The sequence below is a fragment of the Chelmon rostratus genome, chromosome 7, assembly GCF_017976325.1.
Source record: "Chelmon rostratus isolate fCheRos1 chromosome 7, fCheRos1.pri, whole genome shotgun sequence".
In the NCBI taxonomy this organism is placed as follows: Eukaryota; Metazoa; Chordata; class Actinopteri; order Chaetodontiformes; family Chaetodontidae; genus Chelmon; species Chelmon rostratus.
The window spans coordinates 16,357,466-16,381,414 of NC_055664.1; the positions used below are offsets into that span (position 1 = coordinate 16,357,466).

At 42.3% G+C, this 23,949-nt stretch overlaps 1 protein-coding gene across 1 annotated transcript in view; it reads right to left on the reverse strand.

Moving 5' to 3' along the window:
• The window catches only part of rsrc1 (arginine/serine-rich coiled-coil 1), a 113,092-nt gene that overhangs the window by 47,926 nt on the left and 41,217 nt on the right, over positions 1 to 23,949 (reverse strand). Inside the window, exon 6 of the mRNA XM_041941306.1 lies at positions 12,820 to 12,871. Within this exon, the coding sequence (XP_041797240.1) occupies positions 12,820 to 12,871 (52 nt within the window). The remainder of the gene's footprint in view (positions 1 to 12,819; positions 12,872 to 23,949) is intronic.

Here is a 23,949-nt window from a genome sequence, read left to right on the forward strand (position 1 = left end):
CTCTCGATCTCTCTCTGTGACTGCCAGAAACCACAATCATAAAATTATTAAAATGCTGTTTGGCTGCCATTAATCAGTGGTGGTGATAAATCCTTGTGTGGGAAGTGACAGAGCATTAGTCACATAACTCTTGGCCTCAACAGACAGAGAATAATGAGCCACGAGCCGGACCGGGTCAATCATAAACTCATCAAATGCGTCATTTAATTTCTTCATTTAGACAAACAGAATTTGTTTATGGGAAAGATATCAGGTGTTGTGGAATGAGAAACGGCGCTGAAACGCTGGTACATTAATCAGGGCTTGATTACACGCGACTCTGCGGTTGTTTATCCTAATTTCATTCATTTCCATCAACAAAGCAAACACAGGCGAACACAGCCATTAGTGATGGTTGGGGATGGCACAATTACAGCCTCGTATTAAATAAAGTGATGATGAATGGTCCAATACAAACTAAAACAAAGAGGTTTTTATTACTTCAATTCCATCCCAGCCCTCGCCTTCCTGTGTGTGTGTGTGTGTGTGTGTGTGTGTGGAGCCTCGCTGGTGTGAAAGGAGAGAAGAAGCTGTTTTAACTTTACTGCAACAGGAGGTCATACTGATGAGAGAAAAAAGAAAAGAAATGAAGAAAAAATCAAAAGTCTGAGAGAAGTATTGGCTCTGTTGAAATGATAGTTGGTTATATATGACACACACACACACACACACACACACACACACACACACACACACACACACACACACACACACACACACACACACACACACACACACACACACACACACACACACACACACACACACACACACACACAAGCTGATACAGATGAACAGCAGAGTCAGATATTTTTTTGTGAAGCATCAAGAAGCTAACCAGTGTGTTTGCAGCTTGTTGATGCAGTCCAGCAGACAGGTTTCAGAAGTGCACAGGTTATCCACCTTTTCCTCTGTACTGCTGTGTGTTCGCTGTAACAGCATCCAACATTGGCTTAAACAGATCTGTAAACTTATCTATGAATTGCATTATGTGATCTTTATGTGAACAGTAGCAGAGCTGGTGCGTTTAACAGTCTGGCACATAAAGGCAAAACACAGCTTGTCATTCTTACATTTTGGCTTCTGTTCAGAAAAAAGAGATATATTGTTATATATACTGTTCAGTAGTAAGCTTTAAAGGCGCTGGTAGGCAGATTTTGTTACCTTCGGATGGAGCCAGGCTAGTTGCTTCCCCTTGTTTCCAGTCTCCATGCTAAGCTAACTATTTTTTAAGGTACTTTTGAAGATGAGAAAAACAAAGATGTGATTATATGAGCTGTATGGACATTATTTCATTTTTATCTTAATTATATTAATATTTTGATATTGTAATAGTTGTTTTCTTTGTGTTTGTTGGTAATTTTATTACAAGAGGGGATACTGTCTATTTTCAGTTTACTGTCTATAGAGAACCAGGTGTAATCAATCTGTTTTCACTATTTAGACAGAAAACCAGTCAGCATTTTAGAAGTGCCCTGTGGAGGTTTCTTGTAAACAGTTACTCACCAAAAAGGTGGTTTGAAATAGTGTGAAACCAGCAGCAGCACTTATCACATACTGTATCGCACGTAACACACACATTAATGTTCATTCAGTAACTTGCTGAAGGACACTTTAACACGCTGTAATGACGAACTGGGAATTGAACCATCAACCTAGTAATTTTCCACCCTAACGTCTGGGCTACTGTCCCCCTCGACCCACTGTGCTATTAAATCAAGCATTCCTCAATTTTTCACATGAAGCCCTGCAAGCAATCACAGGTGTCGTGGCCACATCATTCATCGCATTTCTCTGCATTTACATCTGCCGTTCCCTGTGACTCAATCATGTAACACAACAGCTGATCAGCACATAATGGTATCATGAGGTAAAGTATGCGTAACCGGGGACTTGAGATTCATTAAAAAAAAAAGGTCTAACTGATTAGAATACTAGGATAAAGATCAAATGAAAAAAAAAGACAAACAACCAAAACACAGAAACATTTTAAACAAAATGTCAGCATCTATAATTACGAGATACTTCATTTGTAGACTAAGTGACGTCGAAAAAACCTTGGAGTTGCTGTTGCCCTTTAAAGTAATACAACCAATCAATTCAATCACCTAAAGAGCCATCAGAAGAACCCAGTGTGATTAGTGTACGAAGGCCAAGGTTGCTGCAGCAACCCATCCAGGTCCATCTATGACAGGAACACTGATCATCCATCCATCCATTTTCTATACTTATTCTTATTCAGGGTCACAGGGGGCCCAGCTTAGTCCCAGCATGCACTGGGTCAAAGCAGGGAAACATCCTGGATGAGCTGCTGGTCTATTAACATACATAGATCTCCAATTTTTTTAATATTATCTAAATATTATTTGTATTAAGATTTTTTTTCAATATTAGATTTATATAGGGACCACATGCAACATTAAAAATAAATGTTAGCATCTGATACGTTGTGCCAGAGCTAGTGTGGGAAATATTTAACCCATATCTAAACTGCATCTATTCATGCACAGAAAATAAATATTGATAGATCATATTTACTATACATGTACTGTCTCATGATTTCATATTTTTTATATATTGTTGTCATTAAGCTCTATAATTGTTCTAACCTGAAGTGAACTGCAGGATATAATGGTAACAGGCAGAGAGCTGCTTGATACTGTGAGAGTGCCCTTCGATACAATGGTGTCTTTTTCCTCGGAGTACAGGGGTGCGTTTGATATCCACTTCAGAGAGGATATCGCTTGTTGTGGAGGACGGACACAACACATTTCAGAGGCAGAGAAAAGCACCCAAAGTTAAACAACAGTGTATTGACAGGCCAAAAAGCGAGCACTGATGGGAATGGCCTTAGAGTGACGCTCCATATTAGCAGGAGTTAGAAGTGTGTATAAATGAGTGAGATTCAGTTGCCCCCTGGGACCACCTTGCTTTTGTTGCACCTGCTTTATGCCAATAAAACCTATTTAATATAGAACTCTGAAGACCGTTGGTGCTTATTGCATTTATAAATTATGTGGCTAGGGAGCCGAACCCATCTGGCCCTAGTGAAGATTTCTATTCCACACTAACTTAAAGCTAATTTTAACCATCATTTAACTAACGAAGCAATGTCTAAAACCAAGCGGCATACATAATACTTACATCTCATATGTTATATTTGCGATTAAATCACTTTGTGGACAATAAAGGGTCTTTTTCTGTTGATTCTTGTCACAAAAGCCATATCAAATCTACATAGGTTCAATGTTGTAACACAATAAAACATGAAAACCTCCAAGGGGGTGAATTCTTTTCTATGTTGCCACAGAAACGCTGCAAAGTCCCTCTGAATTTTCGTCATAAATCAACTCAGACCAAAGATCAAGATTAACAACCATGACCACAGTATTAGGCAAAATGCAAATAAAGTTTTGGCATTATTGTGCAGCTGGCTGTAAAATGAGGAATACTGTGTCAGAAGGTAGAAATTATTACAAATCACGAAGGCAGGAATGCACAGGTCTACACTTTGCTGCAATCTATTTATGTCTACCCCGGGTCCAATCAAACAGCTACATTCATTAAGTCCCTGTAGAAACATATAGAAACAAACAAATGTAAAGACATCATAAAAACCAGATGATGTCACATGTCTCTTTCCCACCTCTCCCTCGTAAAGGTGCCCCGGGAACAGAAAGATTTTCCATCAATACCTTCCACATGGTGAGGATTCAATAATACTGATGTTAGCAGTATACACCGTCTTTATTGTCTCCTTCTCATCTCTCTCGCTCTGCATTCTTTGCATTCAGCCTCCGTCTCCACCCCCTCCCGAAAAAGGCCCTGAGCGCCTGCCAGCGGTCCAAGGTAATTAAATTACTTAGCAAAGTTTACTTAACAGTAAATGGTTAGCAAAATTTAAGGTGATTGCAAATTTGCTTTCATTCCACTTCAATGGCTGGGCTGTTTAAGGCCCGTCTGCAAATAATTAGCACATACATTTGCATCAAAATCGTTTATACCATATGTTGCAAAATTATGGAGAGCAGCAAATTAAAAATATTCTTTTTCTGTTATGGAAATGTCTACATGTTGAGAGAGAGAGAGAGAGAGAGGCAGAAAAGCAGAGAGAGGGAGCGGCAAGGAGGGAAAGATATTGCCATGTGTCTCCAAACACTGACAACAAGGAGGAGAGAAAAAGGAGGGAGGAGGAAGGAGGGTGCAAAAATGATTCAGTTTGGATTTAAACATACTCATAACAGTCTTTTTCAAGAGCTCACCAGATGCTGTTTGAAATCTTCCCACAGAAGAAAAACAAAGCGTTCTCAATCTCCCTCCCTCTCTTTCTCTCACACACACACACAGAATCAGAGCGTTTCCTCTAAGTGGCTCTCTCTAGTACAGTATATATTGTTCACTAAAGCAGGGGAAGGAAAGTTGTACACTAATTTGACAAGTACTTTTCACACCTTGGACCTTCAATCTCAGGCAATTGACAACTATTGCTGAAATAAGGATAACCGACAACAAAATACGAAAACGTGGAAGCCAGGAGCAAAATAAAAACACAAACGACACCCACTCATGCATCAAATATAGCAACTGCTTTTGGGGCTTTAACTAATGGTTCTTTTCTCAACTAATCAATTCTCCGTTTTGTTTATGAAACGGAGGGAAATAATAAAAATTGTCCGTGGAGGCGTCTTCAAATGTCTTGTTGTGTCTAACTAATAGTCAAAAGCCCAAAGACGTTCACTTTGTAATGATATAAAAATGAGAAAATTCATAAATTCCCACATGTGAGAAGGTGGAACCAGAGAGGGTTTGACATTATTGTTGCAAAATGACCTAAAAGTTATTCAATTACCACAACAGCTGAATTTACTCTCTGTTAACAGAATATCAATTCACCAACGATCTAAGTGATTCTCTTATTTTAATTAGGGCCACTTTTTTTTATCAAATGATCTGTTGATTTATTTTTTTGATTAACTGATAAACTAATGACTCAAAATAATGAAATACAGTATGTTCATGACAATTGCCAAAAGGCCTGAGCGGGCATGTTGACATTTCTTTGTCCACACAGCAGTCTAAAACCCCAAGATATTTAGTTTAATATCATAGAAGATTTCACATCACATTTGAGGAGCTGGAAGCAGTGTACTTTTGGTGATTTTTAATAGCTTATCAAAATAGTTGAGAATTAATTTACTGAGCTACAATCAATTGACTAATGGTTGCATTTATGATTACAGTGTACATGTTCTGCAACTGAAGCACTGAAAGGTGGGAGGGCGAGAGGGGTGAGGGGGGTATCATGAGCTTACTTTAGCAACAAGAAAATCAGGGCACAGCAGGACCTGTGTTTATTATACCCATAAAACAAACAAAAAATCAATGGCACATAAAACTCCAATCCATGCACTCCTTAGGTCACTCAAGCCCGCCCCGCCATTGACAGACACCTTCGAGGTAGAAGGCTTATTTCTTACTGAAATAAACACAATCCACTTGTCGATGCACCTCAAACACATCCTTTCTTCAAACTCACATGCACCTTTAAAGCGTAAACAGGCTTCTTTTGAGAGGGTCAGCGCAACAGCTTGAGGCACACGGCTCTTAGCGTGAGGTATGGCTCTCTAACTGAGCTCGACAAACCCTTCCATCCATCCATCCACCCCTCTCATCTGGAGGTCAGCCGCTCTGCCACCAGTGTCAATCTGCTACTGCGTGAGTGGCAGGGGCTGTTTGATAAAAGCTTATTCAGGTACTCGCGACCTGTGTTACCGGCGGACCCGCACTCTCTCTCCCTCTCTCTGAGACATAATTACGACTGTTGACTGGAACAGTGAGGTAATGGCACATAAATCCAGCTGATCAATGGTTAGGGAGACTAAATTACAGGACACCCCTGTGCCATTACGCTCCCAAAGGACAACAGGAGACACATTCCTGCACTGATGCAAAGGGGATTTCTGTTGCTGTTGTGTAACTGTTTTGTTTAGTTGAATACGGTGGAAGCTATGTTGTTACATTTCCAGCTTTATGCTTGAATACTTCACACAAACATTTGAACAAAGAGAAAAAAACGGAAACCAAAACGAGCACCAAACTAAATCCCTACAATGCAGCTAACCTGGAAGCATCCATGCTGATTTGTTAAGTTGAGGCTTTTAAAACTGGTGTTTAAAAAGTGCTGCAGGCTAAGCATTAGCAAATCTCCTCTATGGACCAGGCTGTTTTAATCATTAAACTACGTGAGTCATGATTAGCTGTTTTATTCCCAGCCTTTTTTCCTTCTCTTTCTGATCTCTGACTGAATCTTTACTGTTAAATTCAACAACAGCGACTTAAAAAAAAAGAACCTCACAACAAAATATTAATATTCTTGAAAAAAAAAACCAAAACCAATTAAAAAAAAAAGCTGTCATCGAGTTGTTTACCGTCTTTTGGCTCAAAAATCCCCCATTCTCATGACAGCAAAAGCCCTCATTTCAGTTCAAACTGCTCACAGTGAAGTGGCATGCCGCTGCTGCTGTCGAAATAATTACACATTTAGCAAAGAGAACATGTAGTCAGGAGTTATTACTGGGTAATTCCCTTGTGTTTTTGCAGAGAAATCCCCTTCGAGATGAATATCACGGCTGACTGGCATTTGTGACAGTCACCTTGGGTCACGTCACACAAACAGTAGTGCTACGACCAGGGTGACGGCGATATGATGAAGATGGATGTTATGCGATAACTGCAATTTACCGCCTAACAAATCCAGTTCTTCCTTCCAGAGACGACTGCAAAATCGAGAGAGAGATTAATGAAAGTACAGAAGAGGAGAAAACTGGAAGAATGAGAGAGGAGGAAAACATGTTTACAGAGAAATAAAATATGCAAAGAGACCGGGGAAATAAAGGAGACTTGGGGAGCTAGGTCAGTCTCCCCATCCCCGTCACCTCTTATCCTGGCAGAACAAAGGGCGGCAGCCTCCTAAATGTGGCGCATTAGCCCTTTAGTTCCAGAGGGGGTAAGGTGACACCCTCCATGTATGTGGTCTGTTCAGCACACATCTGTCAGGGCCTAAGGGGGTGGGCTCTGGCGGTGGGAGGGACAGCGGGTACTGGAAGCACAAGGAAGATGGAGGAAAGAAGCAGAGAGCTCGAGAGAAAGGGTGTGTGTGTGTGTGTGTTTATTTGAGTCCCCTGCTGCGACAGAGAAGCCTAATACCCCGTATTTACTGTGGAAGAATTAGTCCGATCACATGGTGCTGCTAAGCTTGGCCACCCCCCCCCCCCTTTTTGCCTCTTTATGTCTGTCACTCGATCAGAGAGCTGATATAAACAGACAGAAAAACTTACAGCCACAAACACAGACACACTCCTACACACATGCACCATCACAGACATACACAAAATGGACAAAAACATGGCTGGCAGTCCTTTAACTTTAGCTAAATTGGGCGTCCTGGTGGGCCAGCGGTCCATGATACTGTACACATCACGTAACAGCAACACGCCTGATCAAATGGACCATTCAACCCTTGTTTTTCCCGTCTTTCTCTCCTCTCAACTATCTGCCAAAAAAGCGTGCATAAAAACAGATTTAAAGGGACATTTCCTGATATTGATGCTGAATGTCATAATTGGGTTTCTCTTAACTTCAAGATAAGCTTTTCTCTATTTTTTACATCAATATTGGCAGACTTTTAAACTGCATTAGTGCATCACCTGGAACACAAATTCAAATGGACATATCAATGTTTACTATCACACACAATCATTGACATCACGTGTACTTAAAATTGAATGGGAGCCAGCAGTAACAGGAAATGAGTCACAGCTAAATAATGTGCATTTTGTGGGCTGCAATATTCAAAAAACTTTCCCAATTATTGCTAAAAGTGGGAGATTCTAAATCATTTTGTCATGGTCTTTAGAAACAAACTTCATATTCAAATATATGATATTCAAATTCAATAAAAACAGAATGGTTTTGCAATCTACATAAATGCCTTTATTTTGCTGAGTATTAGCTGGGAACGGCACCACTGGTTGAAAGGTTACAAAAAGCACATTAGGAGAGAAAATCTGATTTATGCGTCATATTTATCCCCTTTCAATAAAGAGACTAATTCAATCCAATATACTCATTTGTAGGTCTGTGCTGCATTGCAAGGACTTCATTTTGACTGTACTTTAGACCTGTGTGGCGCTTTACTTATAAACCAAATACTGCATAGTAAGATAGCATCATTATTTTAAAAGAAATGAGAACATGTCTCCCCACCAACTCCAGCCAGGTGTCAAACTCAGACAAACCAATAGGGAAAGTTAATTCAGAGCCCTGCCAAGTTCAAGCCTCTGATGAGAGCTTAAGGATTGTTTGTTTTGTTGCCGTCAAAGGTTCAAATAGGGAGAAGACGGAGGTTTTGATGACCCTTGGCCCTCAGGTCCTTAGTGGGTGTTCTGCAAACACTCTCTATTGACGTGTGGATAAGGAGAGGGCCGCTGCCGCACAGCGCTCATGCTCATTTGAGTGGAAATGGACACCGCTCTGAAAAGAGGCAAGAACTCACCAAGTGGCTGAAAAGAAAAGAGTATAATAGATATGTTAGGGTGTCATAGTGTGTGTGTGTGTGTGTGTGTGTGTGTGTGTGTGTGCGTGTGCGTGTGTGTGTGTGTGCATGAAAGTACTGAGGAAAGAATGAATATGTGAGTGCTTTGGTTTTTAAAGTAGGAAGACTGCCACAGTGCATGTATATTTGTGATGTATGTTAGTGTCCAGTATGAGTGTCCGGAGATGCGCAGGCAAATTCAGACACTGAAAAGACACTGCAGGAGAACAGAACAGCAAGAAAACCGTTCCTGTCACAAAGAGGAGTCTGTCTAGAGGTACTCACTTGCTCACTTTCTGGTTTAGAAGACAGTGAGAAAGAGGAAAGCTGCTGATGAACCAAAACATACTGAGGGTGCTACATTGTAGGTAAACTGCTGCTTTTCGCTGTCACATAAACTTTATAGAATACTGTCTGACTACATGCAGCTGAACCTCATCCTCAACCACCTCAAACAGGAGGTTTCTCTGCAAGCTGGCAAAGGCAGACTGGGATAAGGCAATGGACAAAATGAGGTAATGAAAGAATCTCTTTTAACAAAGAAAACTCAGAAAACGATTAAAAGTCAGATACTTCAGAAATAATGATAAATATTTGTTTTTAAAATGCATGTATGTTATGTATATATTTTACAATAATAGGGTTTTATTAATATTAAGTCATTAATATAAAAGTCATGGCCATATGAATAATTAAAGCTACAACAATGAAATTGTGAAAATTATTACTGATGAAATTAGCAAGTGAGTTTGTCTCATACGGGGAATACGGGGTGTAGTGTGTGTGTGTGTGTGTGTGCGTGTGTGTGTGTGCATGCACGTGTATGTGTGTGTTCAATATGTAGGCCAAGCAGGAAGTGACCCATAAACATATCCATCCAACGCTTTCATTGAGGGCCAGTGTTGCCCTCCTCCTCTCACCTCCTCATCCCACTCCACACACACACACACACGCATGCACGCACATACACACACACATATGCACACGCAGACTCTCTCTCTCTCTCTCTCTCTCTCTCTCACACACACACACACACACACACACACACACTCTCAAAGCCCCCAGTGAGTGCTAAGCAGGCCAGCGGGCCAGCCGAGGGGGCTCATTACAGGTCCACAGAGCCCCCCAACACAAAGGCCTGAGCCGCTTTAGCCATGGGATGATCTGCTCTCTACTGACTAGAGAGAGTCCATAGACGGACAAAAGGAGGGAGGGAAGGGAGGGAGGGGATGGGAGAGAAAGAGGTGGAAGAGAGCAGAGAAGAGGAGTGGAGAGCCACGGGCTTTAAGGATGTCAGGAGACCCCAAGAGAGAAAGCCTGGCGGGCGCTCAGAGAGGAACGGAGGGAAGGAGGAGGAGGCTTAAGCTCCACGGCTACGTCAGGACATTAACATTCACACAACCTCCCAACATCTGCTGCTTCCTTCTCGCACTCCATCCCTCCCTCTCTCCATCCCTATCTCCCTCTGTCCGCTAACAGCACTGGAACAAAGACAGTGAGACGGAGAGTGAGAGGACAGATAGACGGAGAGGGACAAGAGGAAAGAAAATGGAGCGAATAAGAAGAGATATGAGACAGATGAATTTAGAAGGTTTGGCAGCTGCAGGGTCAGAGGACTTGAGAAAAAAAAAAGCTATCCCTAGAATTTGTAATTACAAAAACATGAGTTAAATTAGTGAGAGCAATGACAGATGCAGAAAACCAGGCTAAAAATAAAATGATAAACAAGTCCAAGGGCCACATATAAACAACTTATCAAGTTTTGGTAATTTGTATTTTACTGTAAATCATTATGAGCGTCATGATCACGGGCACCACAGGCCTGATGCGGTCCAGCCTGGGCTCTCTGGTGAAGACAGTCTTTGCCTGAGCCATAAACCTGTTCTGTTGGAGGCCTCCAGGAAAGAGACGAAAACCAGAGACTTGTCCAGTGCATTAAACCCTCTCCTCTAGCCCCGTGTCTGGCCCTGGGCCTGTGTCTGCACCAGTCTGGCCCACTGCACTCAGAGCCACATGCTCAATTTTATGACGCTTCACCACCATTAGTACAACATCAGCCTTGAGGTGGCAGGGCAGGGAGTGTTGGGTGTCTGATACACAATCAGGAATGTGCTTGATTAGTCGATTAAATTTTGCTACCCTCACTAGGCGGCACCAGACATAAAAGTCAGTTAAACATATTATTTTATTAATGTACTTTTAAATTACAGGTTAATGTGTTTGTAATGCACAGCAGGGTTTCAATTATCTGTTAATGACTGTTTTATTTTCAACCAGAAAATCTGTCTGACTTATTTAGGTCTCTCTGGTCATAATGTTAAGTGAAAATAATTCCCTGGTTAGATGTGAAATTATTTTCTGGCTTTCCATGCTGTATTCCCTGCTGCTTCTCTGATGTCCGCCCTCGCTCCTCTCCCTACTGGGTGAATTAAGGGTTTATTGTGACTAAACCAGAGTTGGTGGTGACTGAAAACATTTTGGTGAGTTTTATTTTGTATCTGTTGACTTTGAATGAAGTGCATTTTGCGATGCTAAAATTAGTGTTTTTGTAAATGGAGTCTGGTGGCTTTGGCGAGAGCAATATAACAGCTGTTTCTGGTTAAACAAAAAGGTATCTCTGCAGGGTTACTTTCCAAAATGTTGTTAGACAATATAAGAACAATCAGTGGCAAACACTTTGAGTGGACGTACACTGATGCTGCACCAATGACCTCAGGGACCACATTGCAGCCCGTTTTGTGGCTGCTGGCTTCAGCGCTCTCGCTCAATACTGGACCAGTTTCAAAAATTGCTATCCCCATTAGTCACTTACACACAGAAACATGGGAAAATAGTTCCCATAAACACATGTAATATTTGACCTGTGTTTCTCCCATTTGTATGGGACAAATCTTTTGAGGACACGTGGACCAGCACTGAAACCCTGACACACAGAGCAAAGAACCACACATTTCAGCTGAATTTAAAATAGGATTTAGTCATTGAAGAATGACTGAGAGTTTAAAATGGCTTTTATAATATACACAATATTTTTTTTGATAATGTTTTACCATATAAGTTTAATTGTGCTCAATTTTGACTGTTTCCCACGTGTTTTCTTACTTTTCAACGAGCCAGTTAGTCTAAGTTTAATCAGCAGGGACATCAGTCGTTAGGTACATCCATACATACAATAGAAACAAAATTGAGGAAATTGTCCCTGACTCCAAAAAATCTCAAAATCCCACATGTAAACTAGTCAATTCAAAGTGTGATGAAGTAAGTAAAACATGCCTCACAAAGTTCAAATCAGTGAAATCACAGCAGGGGATTGCAGCATTGTTCTGTGGCCTACAGTAAGGCAGAACAAGTCTTAAGTGAGGTAAGCGTGTGGCTGCTGGGTGCTTTAAAGATGATGGATAGATGCCTGGTTCTTTCATATATTTCCTGTGGTGAAATTAGAGCCCTGTTCTGAAGTGCTGGGCCGTGTGTGTGCGTGTGCATGACTGTAAACATGAAGACATCTTTCTCCACAGTCAATCTCTGCCTGTCACATCTGGCTCGCAACTCTACCCCTCGAATACACACTGGAATATATACACGCCGTGCATGGTGACATCTATGACTTATGTACTGGGAGGAGTGTTTGAAATTAAGCTGCAGTGAATATGGGCCCACAAGCACTCAAAGCGGAGAGCAGGAGCGTGTGTGTATGCATTTGTCTGTGTGTGTGAGTTTGTGGTAGTGTGTGTGTGTGTGTGCTTCTGGAGGTATGCTGTGGGTCTGTGTGTGGGAAAACAAGTACAATACCCATCCAGGTCCACAGTGGAGAGTGTGTATATGAGACTGTGGCTCATGCCAGTTCAATGCAGCATTTGAGGCTTAGGGCTGTGAAATATGGCCAAAAAATAGTTCTTTAAAAGTTCTTAATATATTATTTTATTTTTGAATATACAGTAAGTATATCTTGACAAGCAACCAGGCTTTACACCGCTACATTAACAGATTAGCACACAAATGATCACTGGAACATTGTATCACGCAGGTACAGGTTTTGGGCTGTCCTGTTTCACAGCTGCTCTACACGGTATTCTCAAACACCAGCATCCCTGAACCAGTGAGTGAGTGACAGGCAACGGCTCTGAACCACACTGTAACAAACAAAAGATAAGAGGGAAGAGAAATGAGAAGAAGAATCATCTACTTACCCGCCGCCTGCAGGACCATATGCATTCGAACTTTAGCCTGTTCTGCTGGAGTCTGCAGAGGAGTAACAGATAGCCAAAAAAAAATAACAACAGAGAATTAGTCAACAATTGAGTACTGAGTATACTATTGAGTTTATTCTTCTTTGACGAAGGTCAGGGGCAACTGCAGAATAAAGCCTCTAGCTGGTGGGGCTCAAGGGTTTTATAAGCATCGTCTTAAAGGATGATCTATTAGTTTACTGTACCACCCAGCTGCCTGAGATATGACATAGCACTGTTCATGACAGACAGCCTCCGCACTGACACAACTGTATCTACTGTACGTAATCCAGCTCTAAAACTGTTGCATCCCTTAGGCTGAAATATATTTTACCCATGATAATCTTTAACTGCAGCCATTAGAGCGGAACTGTCCTCGCGGAGCACCAAGGGGCAGCTTCACCAATCTACTAGTCTAGTCATCTGTAAAAGCCCTGCTAGTGAAAAACAGAAAGCAACAACATCTCTGACACACCAGGGAGAATCAATGAGGGTGAGATGAAGAGAAATTTAGAGACAAAGAGAGAGAGAGAGAGGAAGAGAGAAAACAAAAGCTGCTGTAACAAGTCTTTGGAGAGTTGGATAAGAGGGCACAGAGAGCACATTTTACAAAGATCACAGCCAAAGACTCAACATATTCCCCTTCCCATCGTGCATGCGTGTGTGTGTGTGTGTGCATCAGAAACGCTTAGCGGGCATGAACGGGAGGAGGGCCTTGTGCTTTGACAGATGTATGGGGAGGGGCAACCCTTTTTCCTGACATACCCTCAAAAGGGCCTCGCTGTAATTCCAATATCACTGCTATTAGATTTGAGGGTCTTAATTGTCAAGGAAGAATGATGGCTACGACAGGGCGCGGAGCTGAGAAAGGCGAGCGCGCTTGCAGATTGCTCTCTGAGGTTTTTCGGCGCTGCTGCGGCAGGGCGGCCCTCGTTACCATGCAGCGCTGGAGACTGTGTGTAGGATTAGAGAGAAATTAAATGCTAATGGGGATGGGATCTGAATCCGCTGCCTGGGAGCATCATTTAGACGACAGGGCCGAGGCGTCGCTGACAGGCAGCACTTCTTCCCTCCTCCCCCTCCTCCTCCTCCACAGACAACCCGGGTCTTCCTCCCACCATTCCTTCTCCCGGCTCCGCACCCCACCCGCAGCAACAAAATCTGATTTATCAAACTGTAAACTTGTCACTTTGTAAAAACGTCACTTTTCGGTGGCAGCCAGGGAAATATAATGACCCCCTTTAATGTAGCGATGTCAGGGTGCAGTATTCTAGATGGAACGCACATCAAGGCACTGCAGACAGACTGACGCACACTTAATGCAACATGGATGTGTGTGTGCGTGTGCACGTGCATCCCCTGTAGCAGGTGACACGGTGGATCACGCTCACACTGACTGGCACTGCTCGACAGCTGAAATTACTAATCACTATTATGCCGGAGAAAATGAAGAACACTTGAGGCCTTCACCCACACACAGATGTGCACGCACACACACACACACATATACACACACACACACACACCCTTCCCATTCCCCCTCATGACGAAGTGATAGGGGCACAATTCAAGTCTATTTTTTCACTGCTTTTTGGCATCTTTGCCTTAACAAGAGCAGTTTTGCAGCAAAAGAAAGGATTACATGCCGCAAAATTAAAGTCCTGAACAGGATTCGAACCCAGTGAAATGGTAAAGGGCTTAGCCTGCTGAGCAATTAGAACAACACAGAAATCAGTCTTGGTGCAACCAGTCATTTAAAGCAATAACACATCACAGCTTAACTAACCTGATCATTGTGTGCTGCGCAATCATCTTAGTTACAGTTTATTACGACGCCCCCTCAGTAATTACATTAGCATTTGTTTACATTGGCCTTAAGGCATGTGTAAGTCCATGCATCCTCAACGCGCACGCACACACACACAAACACACACACACTCTTGCCAGCTGAGGGTAATACAACACTGAAACACATGCTGCTGCAATCTCTGTCGCAGCTGAAACTTTTAAGCAACTTGCTTTTGTAAAGATGCTAATCAGCGGTGCCAAAGCAACTATTCCCTATCACCTGTGAATGGAAAAACACCTGCTTTAACATCAACTGGAGTGTGGCCTGAGGTGCAACATAGTTATAGTTTTACTAGATACATCGCAGTGGTTTTCTGCCATGTGTGATTCTACACTGAACTGCCCTTTAAATAAAGGCAGAAGATAGAGAAACAAGAAGAAAAAAAAAAGTTGTTTCCTGTGTACAGAAGTAAATGGAGGCTGATAGATGCTAATTTATACCAAACTATAATCACAAGTGAAAGGTACTCAGAAGTCAGCTCACAACTAAGCAAACATAATGATACAGAACCTACACACACGACATTGCATGTTTTTGCTTCCCAACAAACTCTCTATTTTCCTCTTTAATTCACACATGCGTGGCCGCTTCCTCTGTGTGTAATTCATTAGTGAACAATAAAAAGGAGTTAATTGTGCTCCCCAGAGGCAGATCTATGCTACCCCCACTGGGAGAGCCACCCGCTGCATCTGAAGTGGCGTCGCCCCTCAGTTACAACTGTGCCTTTCCAACGCACACAAACAAACACGAGACACCAAGGACTGTGTGTGTGTGTGTGTGTGTGTGTGTGTGTGTGTGTGTGTGTGTGTGTGCTGGGAATGAGCAGCGCTTTCCTTAAAGGGGCTTTAGATTATCACACAGTGAGGAAAGGGGAAACAGGCAGAGGGGGGAACAAAAGACAAGACAGACAGATAAAGTTGCTTTTGTTTTCTTCAGAGCCCAAGAAGTATAGCAGACAAAAAGGGTGTGTGAAGTGTGAAGGGAAGGTGAGGAAGAAATGTTACAATGACGACGATGAAGAAGAACATTTAGAGGAGAACAAACACATCAAGAGAGAAGCTTTTAGAAATGTCGAGACGTTTATTGTTAAAAAGGTGGTTTGTTAGAGAGTCACATATACATGTAGTTAATGCACTGTACTTGTAGCTGCTTTACAATGCCTTTGAATTACCCATGCACACATACAGAGCGACAGCGGCTAAGCTGCTGTGCAAGGAGCTGACCTGCTCATTAGAAGCAGTTTACGGTTCAGTGTCTCCGTCAAGGACACTTGACATGCAGACAAGGAGAGCCACCATGAAACCTAAGATTAACTGACCACCTGCATTAGCAATCATGCACTATGCTCAAAAAGAACGACTTGGTATGACATGCCATCAAACCACGCTGCATGTAAAAGTGTTTATGGCTGTTCCCGGCAGCCACATTCAAAGGCGGGGTGATGATCTGGCCATCGCAGACTGGGATGAGCTGCGATAATAGTTTAAATATAAGGATGACGGCGCACATGTTCCGACAATTTTCCCTGGGAGGCATTCATCGTGTTGCAAGTGTTGCACTCGGCTGTACACATGAAAACGGACAGAAATAGCTTTGCAAAGAATAAAAAAGAGCCTGATGGAGAAGTTCAAATCCTGCCTTCTTTCCTTCCCTCTGCACGCCTGACCAATCACTGTGACCCTCTGACAAGCACTGCAAGCGAGGAGTATTTCAGTTTTATGTGCCCAGGCTTTGAGGTTTCTGTCTCTTGTGTCTTATGGATGAAACACTTGGTAAGGGCGGGAGCCCTCTCTGAATGCGTCCACATTTTTAAGAAATCTCGTCATGCATGTATGGACTGGTATTATTATCAACAACACAGGCGATGCACGTTTCCTCTCTCTCTGTCGAGGTGTAAATGAAAGCCTTTTTTATAACATCCTCCTTTTCAAGTAGCTGTCATTAAAAAAAAAAAAAATCTACTATTAGGCACCCACGCCCGCTTGACTCAGGCTAACTCTTGCCCTAAATGTAACAGGAAGTATGGTCACAGTAGGCCTCCAGCTCATTCGCTTACCTCACCGCAGTGACGACAGACACACGAAGACTCGCGTAGCTGAGGCTAAGTGCCCAGAGTCTGTCCCATTAGTCAAAAATAAGCACGTCCCATTAGAAAAATAAATAGCCCTCACTCGGCTTGGTAAAAACAATGCTACACTGTGTATAATGAGGTACTGCATGCAGGAAATTTCTTCTATTTGTAGTCACACTGTGGCCCAAGGGACTATTATTATCATTGCTGGGCCTGAGGCCGACCAGACAAAGCAATGGAAGGGTGGGTCAGCAGATGAATAAATGCCTGTTAGAGCAGACAGAATGAAGCAGAGCAGGCCAGATTGTGGTCAGATAGTCAGACCGCTGTCTTACTGAAAGATTTACTCCCTCCATCGCACCACAGAACAAGAATTAATTTATGACTGAGCAGAAAGAGACGGGAATAAAACAGAAAAGGATAAACCTCCATAATATTGCTGCAAAGACTGTGAAAAAGGTTGAATAGCGGAACACGACACAAAAACTGAGGAGGTCAGACGAAGAGGAGAGAGGGTGGGACAGTGAAGCAGTGATGGGTTAGACAGATGCTGTAGGTCAGAGAGGGAGTGAAGCCTCGCTGGTCTTCCTGATGATTAGTTGAGCTCTAGAATCGGCCAACACAGTAAACCATCATCTCCCAGGCAATGCACCGCTACAACTCCACAACTCTACAGAACATCAGTCGCACAGTATATGACACCATGCACAAGAAAAATCGAAGAAATCGAAAAAGAAGACACTCCTAAACGTATTTTTTTTGTGAAGATTGCTGCTGAAATTACATGGAGAACTATTCTGAGATGTAAAAACAAAGATTTTTAGCTAGTTAGCTATTTTCTCATTCGAAACCTGAATTCATAAATGACAAAAAAAAAATCCCTCCAAGTTACATTCAAGTGAAAATAGATGATGTGGTGCCAGATCCTCATTTTTGTGTCATTTCAAGCATTCATTTCCTAAATAATTTCGACGTACTTCTCCACACATCACAAGATTATGAGTTTTAAACATAATTGCTTTCTTCGTGCTGAGATGAGCAAAATTACATACAATCTGTCAACGTGCTGGCACAAAAAATACAGAAGGACAGATTGGTGACTGCCTCTACTCTATGTCCTCTAAAGTAAAGAGCCAGTCTCCCAAAAACACACAAGTGCATTTCTTTAACACTTTTTAGAGAAATTAAATCACCCCTGCAGTAACAGTTTGTGATTGCTTTGTTCCTTATAAAACTGCTGTTTGAAATGATGTTTAACTGTGCTGAATACTCAAGGTCAACAGATATAATTGCAGCATTCTAAACACAGTGAATGGTTAATACACATTAAGAAATGCAGTAAAAGCCAGTGTCACATGTTACACTGCTTCCTATACTGTATCCTACCCAAAATCTAACGAATCTGAATTAATCAATAAGTGAAATGCAGGTTTGAGTCACCCAACAGTTTCAAATGTCTCCAAAACACACACAAAACACAACACTATCTTAGGGACACAGGATATCAACACCTACTGTAACATTAACCTTAATTGCACCACTGTAACCATTATTATCTGTTAATAAACAGTTGCAATACACACACACCCATGCAATCGCAGACACACACACACACACACACACACACGCACGCGACCTCAACCAGCTCTCTTTATGCTGCAGTTGATACGCTCAATATTCATCTCATTATATTTTTTAAGTCTTCATCTGTTTCCATTTTCTTTCATTTGTTGCTCGCCGCCTGGGCTTCCTCCTCGTCTCCTCTTCCTCCTCTACGCCTCCCTCCCACCACCCCCAAACAAACACACAGATATATCCCATACCCAAAAGAGGACAGGGGAAAACAGAGCCCCTAGAAAATGCAATATTTCTGTTTTTAATATCGAGGTCTATAAGATCAGGGCAGAGATGGGTTCCATGGCAATATGTTTATTTATATATTTTATAAGGAGGGGAAAAAATCTGCCTATCAGTGTATGTATTTGGGGGGCCTGGGCCACAGTATCTGAGCTCATCTTATATGAAAAATAATGTTGTGTATGGCTATACTTTTATATATAATGGCAATATGGGATCAGGGCTCTTTTACAATGTGCCATACTTCAGGCTAGGGCTAACAGCATTTTATGGCCCGCCAGCAGTTCATCTTCATGTCTCAGGCAGGCAGGAGCACTGCATAATAATGTCGTTTCCTGCCCCCAAATGCTATTTCACAGGCCGGGGCTCATTTCTCAAACTTCACCACTTTTACAATTTCCCAAACTTTTATTCCCGTCATTATTACCAACAAGATTTCATTACGTATTTAGAATGTAAACAAGTCTGAGTAATGACACTCCCCCGTCTCCCTGGAATCATTCCCGCTGATGGCTCTGCTGCTATCTCAGACACACAAGCGCAAACGCACACACACCAAAACATGCACGTGCATACAAATACACAAAATACGCACTGCAGTTCACCCACATACAACCATACAAGAAGTACGCATACGTACACTCGCGTAAACTGCCCCAGCTAAGATGCAACTCAAAGGCAGTAATTTACTACCCCATGTTTGTGTATGTGTGTGCGTGCACATGCATGTATGTGTACCCGATAAAGGGGGAGGTGGTGAGGGTGAAGGGGGGGAGAAGGAGAGAGTTTTATACTCAACTCACATAAATCATGTAGAAGAAAAATGAGCAAATGTGCAGGCTAACTCATCTTCTCCCCATCCGGAGAAAATGAAATTCACTGGAATACCTATCAAAACTGCAATCATCCAGAGATAATATCTTCTTTGGTCTATCTGCACTTTCCGATTTAATTTCCTCCATGCCCTTGACATCCAGCGATACCATTAAGATGAAGCACATACAGTAAGGGAGTAGTTCTCACATTTTGATATATGAGATCTCTGCGCTTAATGTAATATCATCATTTGAAAATTAATGCAATCTTTCTTTTGTTTGGGGGGTGTTGTTCTTTTTTTTTTTTTTTTGGGAAACACTCGAGGAGCGTGCCACAGAGAGACAGGCGACAAGACGGAGGGCAAGACAGGGACGGGGACATGTGAAAAGGAGACAGAAAAACAAGTGATTTGCAAGGGAGAAGGGAAAGACAGGGGGGATACTTTGTATTTGGAGCCCCCCCCCTCCTCCGTTTCTCCTATTTCAGTGCCAGAATGACATGCAATTACGTCTGGGCCTGCCCCAAGTCAGAGGTCACTCAAATTACTCCATCATTTAGCCGCAACGTCGAGATGAGAGAAAAAAAGACCACCCCACCCCCTCCACCCATGCTTCCACATCCTCCTCACCCCCCCACCACATCAAATATCATGAAATCATTAGTGTAATAAGCATGGAAATCTGTTTGCAGATTATCAACACCCCCCCTTCCTGTCCTTTATCGGTCCAGAATCTCTCTGTCTGCGCTGTTTTCACCTCTTTATCCTACACAATCACATTAGAGACGAAGAAATTCAAAGACAGAGATACAATCAGAGATCAAGAGAAAGTGTTTAATGACACAATTAAAGTCTGACGACATGGGCAGATGCAGAATAAATAAAAGAAACATATAAGCCATTCTGACCTCTGAACTCTCCTCAACTTGTAATTTACACTAAGACAATTTTAGGCCAGCTCACTGCGTCATTCAGAGAGGCCAAGTCCGTCACCATCTTGTTGCGTGAGCGCGTTGTCCTGACTACAGCTGCTGTTGCCGATCTGTCAGTAGGTCAACAAGGCTATCTGCCTCTGTAAACTCTTCAACTCTCCATGGGACACTGGGACGACATCAGCTACCCCTGAAGTAAGCCATGTGTACAGCAATCTGGTGACGCAACAGCAAACGACTCTCGTCAGGTTTTTAACATCCTGATAGCAATGACATCGAGTTAAGCAAGTTTAATTACTGACCTCTTCTAGTAATACTGATTCTGAGGAGGGGCTTTAAGACTAAACCTAAAGAATTACTGAGAAACCTGCCAATGGAAGCGTCTAGCACCAGCACAGGGACAGCAACCCAACACAGAAATTAAATGAGGTATTTTGCTGGCAGCGGATTTAACAAAGAGCCAGATATAGTAACTAAGCTGATGGAGTGAACTGGAAAATGTGTAGGAACGAATCCTGCTGGAAAAATTATGTAGCAGCACAACCTTTAAGGGATCAATTTAAGCGTTTGGGTGGTGCAGAAACACTTAATGGCTGTGTTGCAAAATAACTCTGACTTTATTCAATACAAGAAAGATTCATTATGTTTACTGAGCTGGCTGACTACATTTAAAGATGTCATTTAATGCAGAGGCTTGATGCATATTCTCCCCAAAGATGAGAGCACAAGGGGGCTTGATGTGTGCCTAACAACTGTAAATGATGCGGCTGTTAGTAATAAAATTAAAATTGTAATTTTTCTATACACAATCTTTAAAAGACCTTCTTGTTGCTTTTATAAAGGCCTGAGAATATCTCATCGAGACATAACGCAAATGCTCCAACGAGAAACAGATGTGTCATTTCAGTTTTCTGTGGCTTGTGACCTCAACTCACCCTGCAGCCCTGGACTGACCTGTGAACCAGCCTTTCCTGCTCAAACCCTATTCAAACTCCCTCTCTAAGGACCGATGACGTATCTCGCTTTCTCCCCTGATCTTCCTCTCCCCTTCGTCTCCCTTCTTCTTTGCTTCCCCGGGCAGTGTGTGCGGTAGAATGATGGGTACAGCTGCTGATTGAGCCAGTAATCCTGATGAGGCTGATTCCTCATGTATTGATTGAGCTGCTGGCTTTCTTCTACTTCTCTCTAAAAAGCTGTGCATCTGGACTGATTAGCTGCTGTAGGCCACCTCTTTCACTATCGCTCCATTTCTCCCACAGCAAAGAGTCGTCCAACTCAAACTTCAGTGTTTGTGTATGTGTGCTTCGTGTGTGCGCCTGGACGCGCACGTGCGTGTGTGTACAAAAGCCGAAACGAACGCAGAGCACTGGGAGCAATTAGCTTCAGTCTTTTTCTCTGTATCGCCACTGATCACTTTCAGTCAATCTGCTGAAATACGAAAACAAAACAAACACGAACAATAAAACAAACCTCAGACCACATAAATCTTAATTGCCCACCTAATTACTGCAGCAGTCATTCACTCAGACTGTTAACTTAACAGGAGGAGGTAACATTAGTATTCATCATGAAAAATCAAGCGCAAGAATTATTTGAACAGAAGCTTTATCGTCACATCAGTGTGAAAATCTGTATTTTTGTTATGAATAAACAATGAAACAGTTACTGACAACTATTGCATTCATTTAAATTAATATTAGAAAGTAAATTATCATCTTTAAGAATAAAGAGTGATTCCTTGAAAAAGACCAGGTTCAAGGTAGCTGATAATGTGCCTGGAGTTTGGCAACACGATGATAAGTGTCAATATGGTTGATGCACTAATCTTAAGAGCAGTACATCAACAGAGAGTCATAAATGCCTGCTTAGAAATCTACAGGGATATATGTGTGAGGTATAGAAGGAAACAACATTTTTGAACAGCCCGGCAACTCCACCTCAGAGGGAGACGAGCTCCATTATTTACGGTTCTCCGTCCCGAATCGTAATCAGAGTCTTGCGCTCCACAGGCAGCTGACTACTGGGGTGCAATCTCCCCATAAGCATAAACACACCCATAAATTCAAACACTCAGTATTCAGGGATTCAAATTCCCAGAGACATATACAGAAAAAAAAAAAAAAACACACACACACATTGGTAAACATGCCAGTGTGTGTTTGTGTATGTCTGTGTGTGTGTAAATGTTGTGTTTAACTCCTGCACTACCCCGATCAAGACACGGCAGTTACTACGAATCAAATGCAAACATGTTATAATCTGTCCCTAAAGGTCCACTCAATGCAAAAACCATATAAAACGCACATGCAAACTGGCTGCCTTAACGCCTGCCAAGAGACTAACATTAATGCAAATATACTCACATGCGCAATGCCAATCCCAGCTGGGGTGATTGTAAAAGATCTAGTTTACATTCCTCTACAGTGCTACTGTTGTGTAAAACTTCAGTAAATTAGTATAGAATGAGACACAGATACACAATTCAAGCCAACTTTGGCCAGATAAGTATGTAAGAAGCGTGAAAACCTGAAAAATCATTTGTGACTTCTCCTACATACGCAGAACATTTAGAGTTATTTCTCTGCACTATATTGACCCAGTATCACTTATGTCGTATAAACTAGTTCACATTCCTCCACTTGCCTTTCAGAGGAAGACTCATCTCAACATGAGACACACACTGCCTAATGTTTGCCCAGATGTAACTGCCAATACACATATTGATTAATGCTGTTTATGCATGTAATCCTCTCTTGAATAATTCACACCTTTTATGGAGTACCACATCAATCACACCTCCAGACCCACCCGCAGACCTCTCCAAACCCAAACTAGACCATTACTGTACTGTGCACTATATTTAATGTCCGTCATTTTATTGAAGTTTCTGAACTCTGAGTGGGAAAGCTGTTAACTATTTAGTGCCCTCAAAAATTCCTACAATGGAACAAAGTAGTGCCATTTGAAACTGTGCATGCAATAATAGTATGAATGCATTTTGGGTGCAACTCAATGAAGTTCTTAAGGGAACCCTTGTTAAACCTATCAGAGTTCTGAAGACAGTCAATAATAACATTAAGGAACAATTCTGTGACTGAGCTTCACGACGTTGAAATCTGAGGTCAACTTTATCTGATCTGCCGCTCACTCCAGTGGAGAGTTACTGCTAGCTGTTTGAATTTCGGGGTCAGTCATTTGTGTGGCATATTCAGGGTCATTTGCGTAGCGCGTGGTGGGGCGGGGGGTCATTTGCGTAGGGTGCTGGGAGCTGCGGTTTAGTATGCAGTGAGGCAAGGGAGGGAGGGCATGCGACATCCACAGAGAGCCGGGACCCTCGCTGACCCCTGTCTATAATTCATCCCCTGGAATATGGGGCACATCAAACCTCGGTTCCTTCCCACCCAAAAAGAGAAGAGAGAACCTTTTCACTTTGTTGCACGGCACTCTGACCCCGTATTAAAGCGAGTAGCAAGAGAAACCTCGGAAACGTTGGCATTAAATTTTCAAGGCTGTCCCAGGAGTGTGTTTCCACCAGGCCCTCCATTCATGGATGGGAGAAGACTGAGGC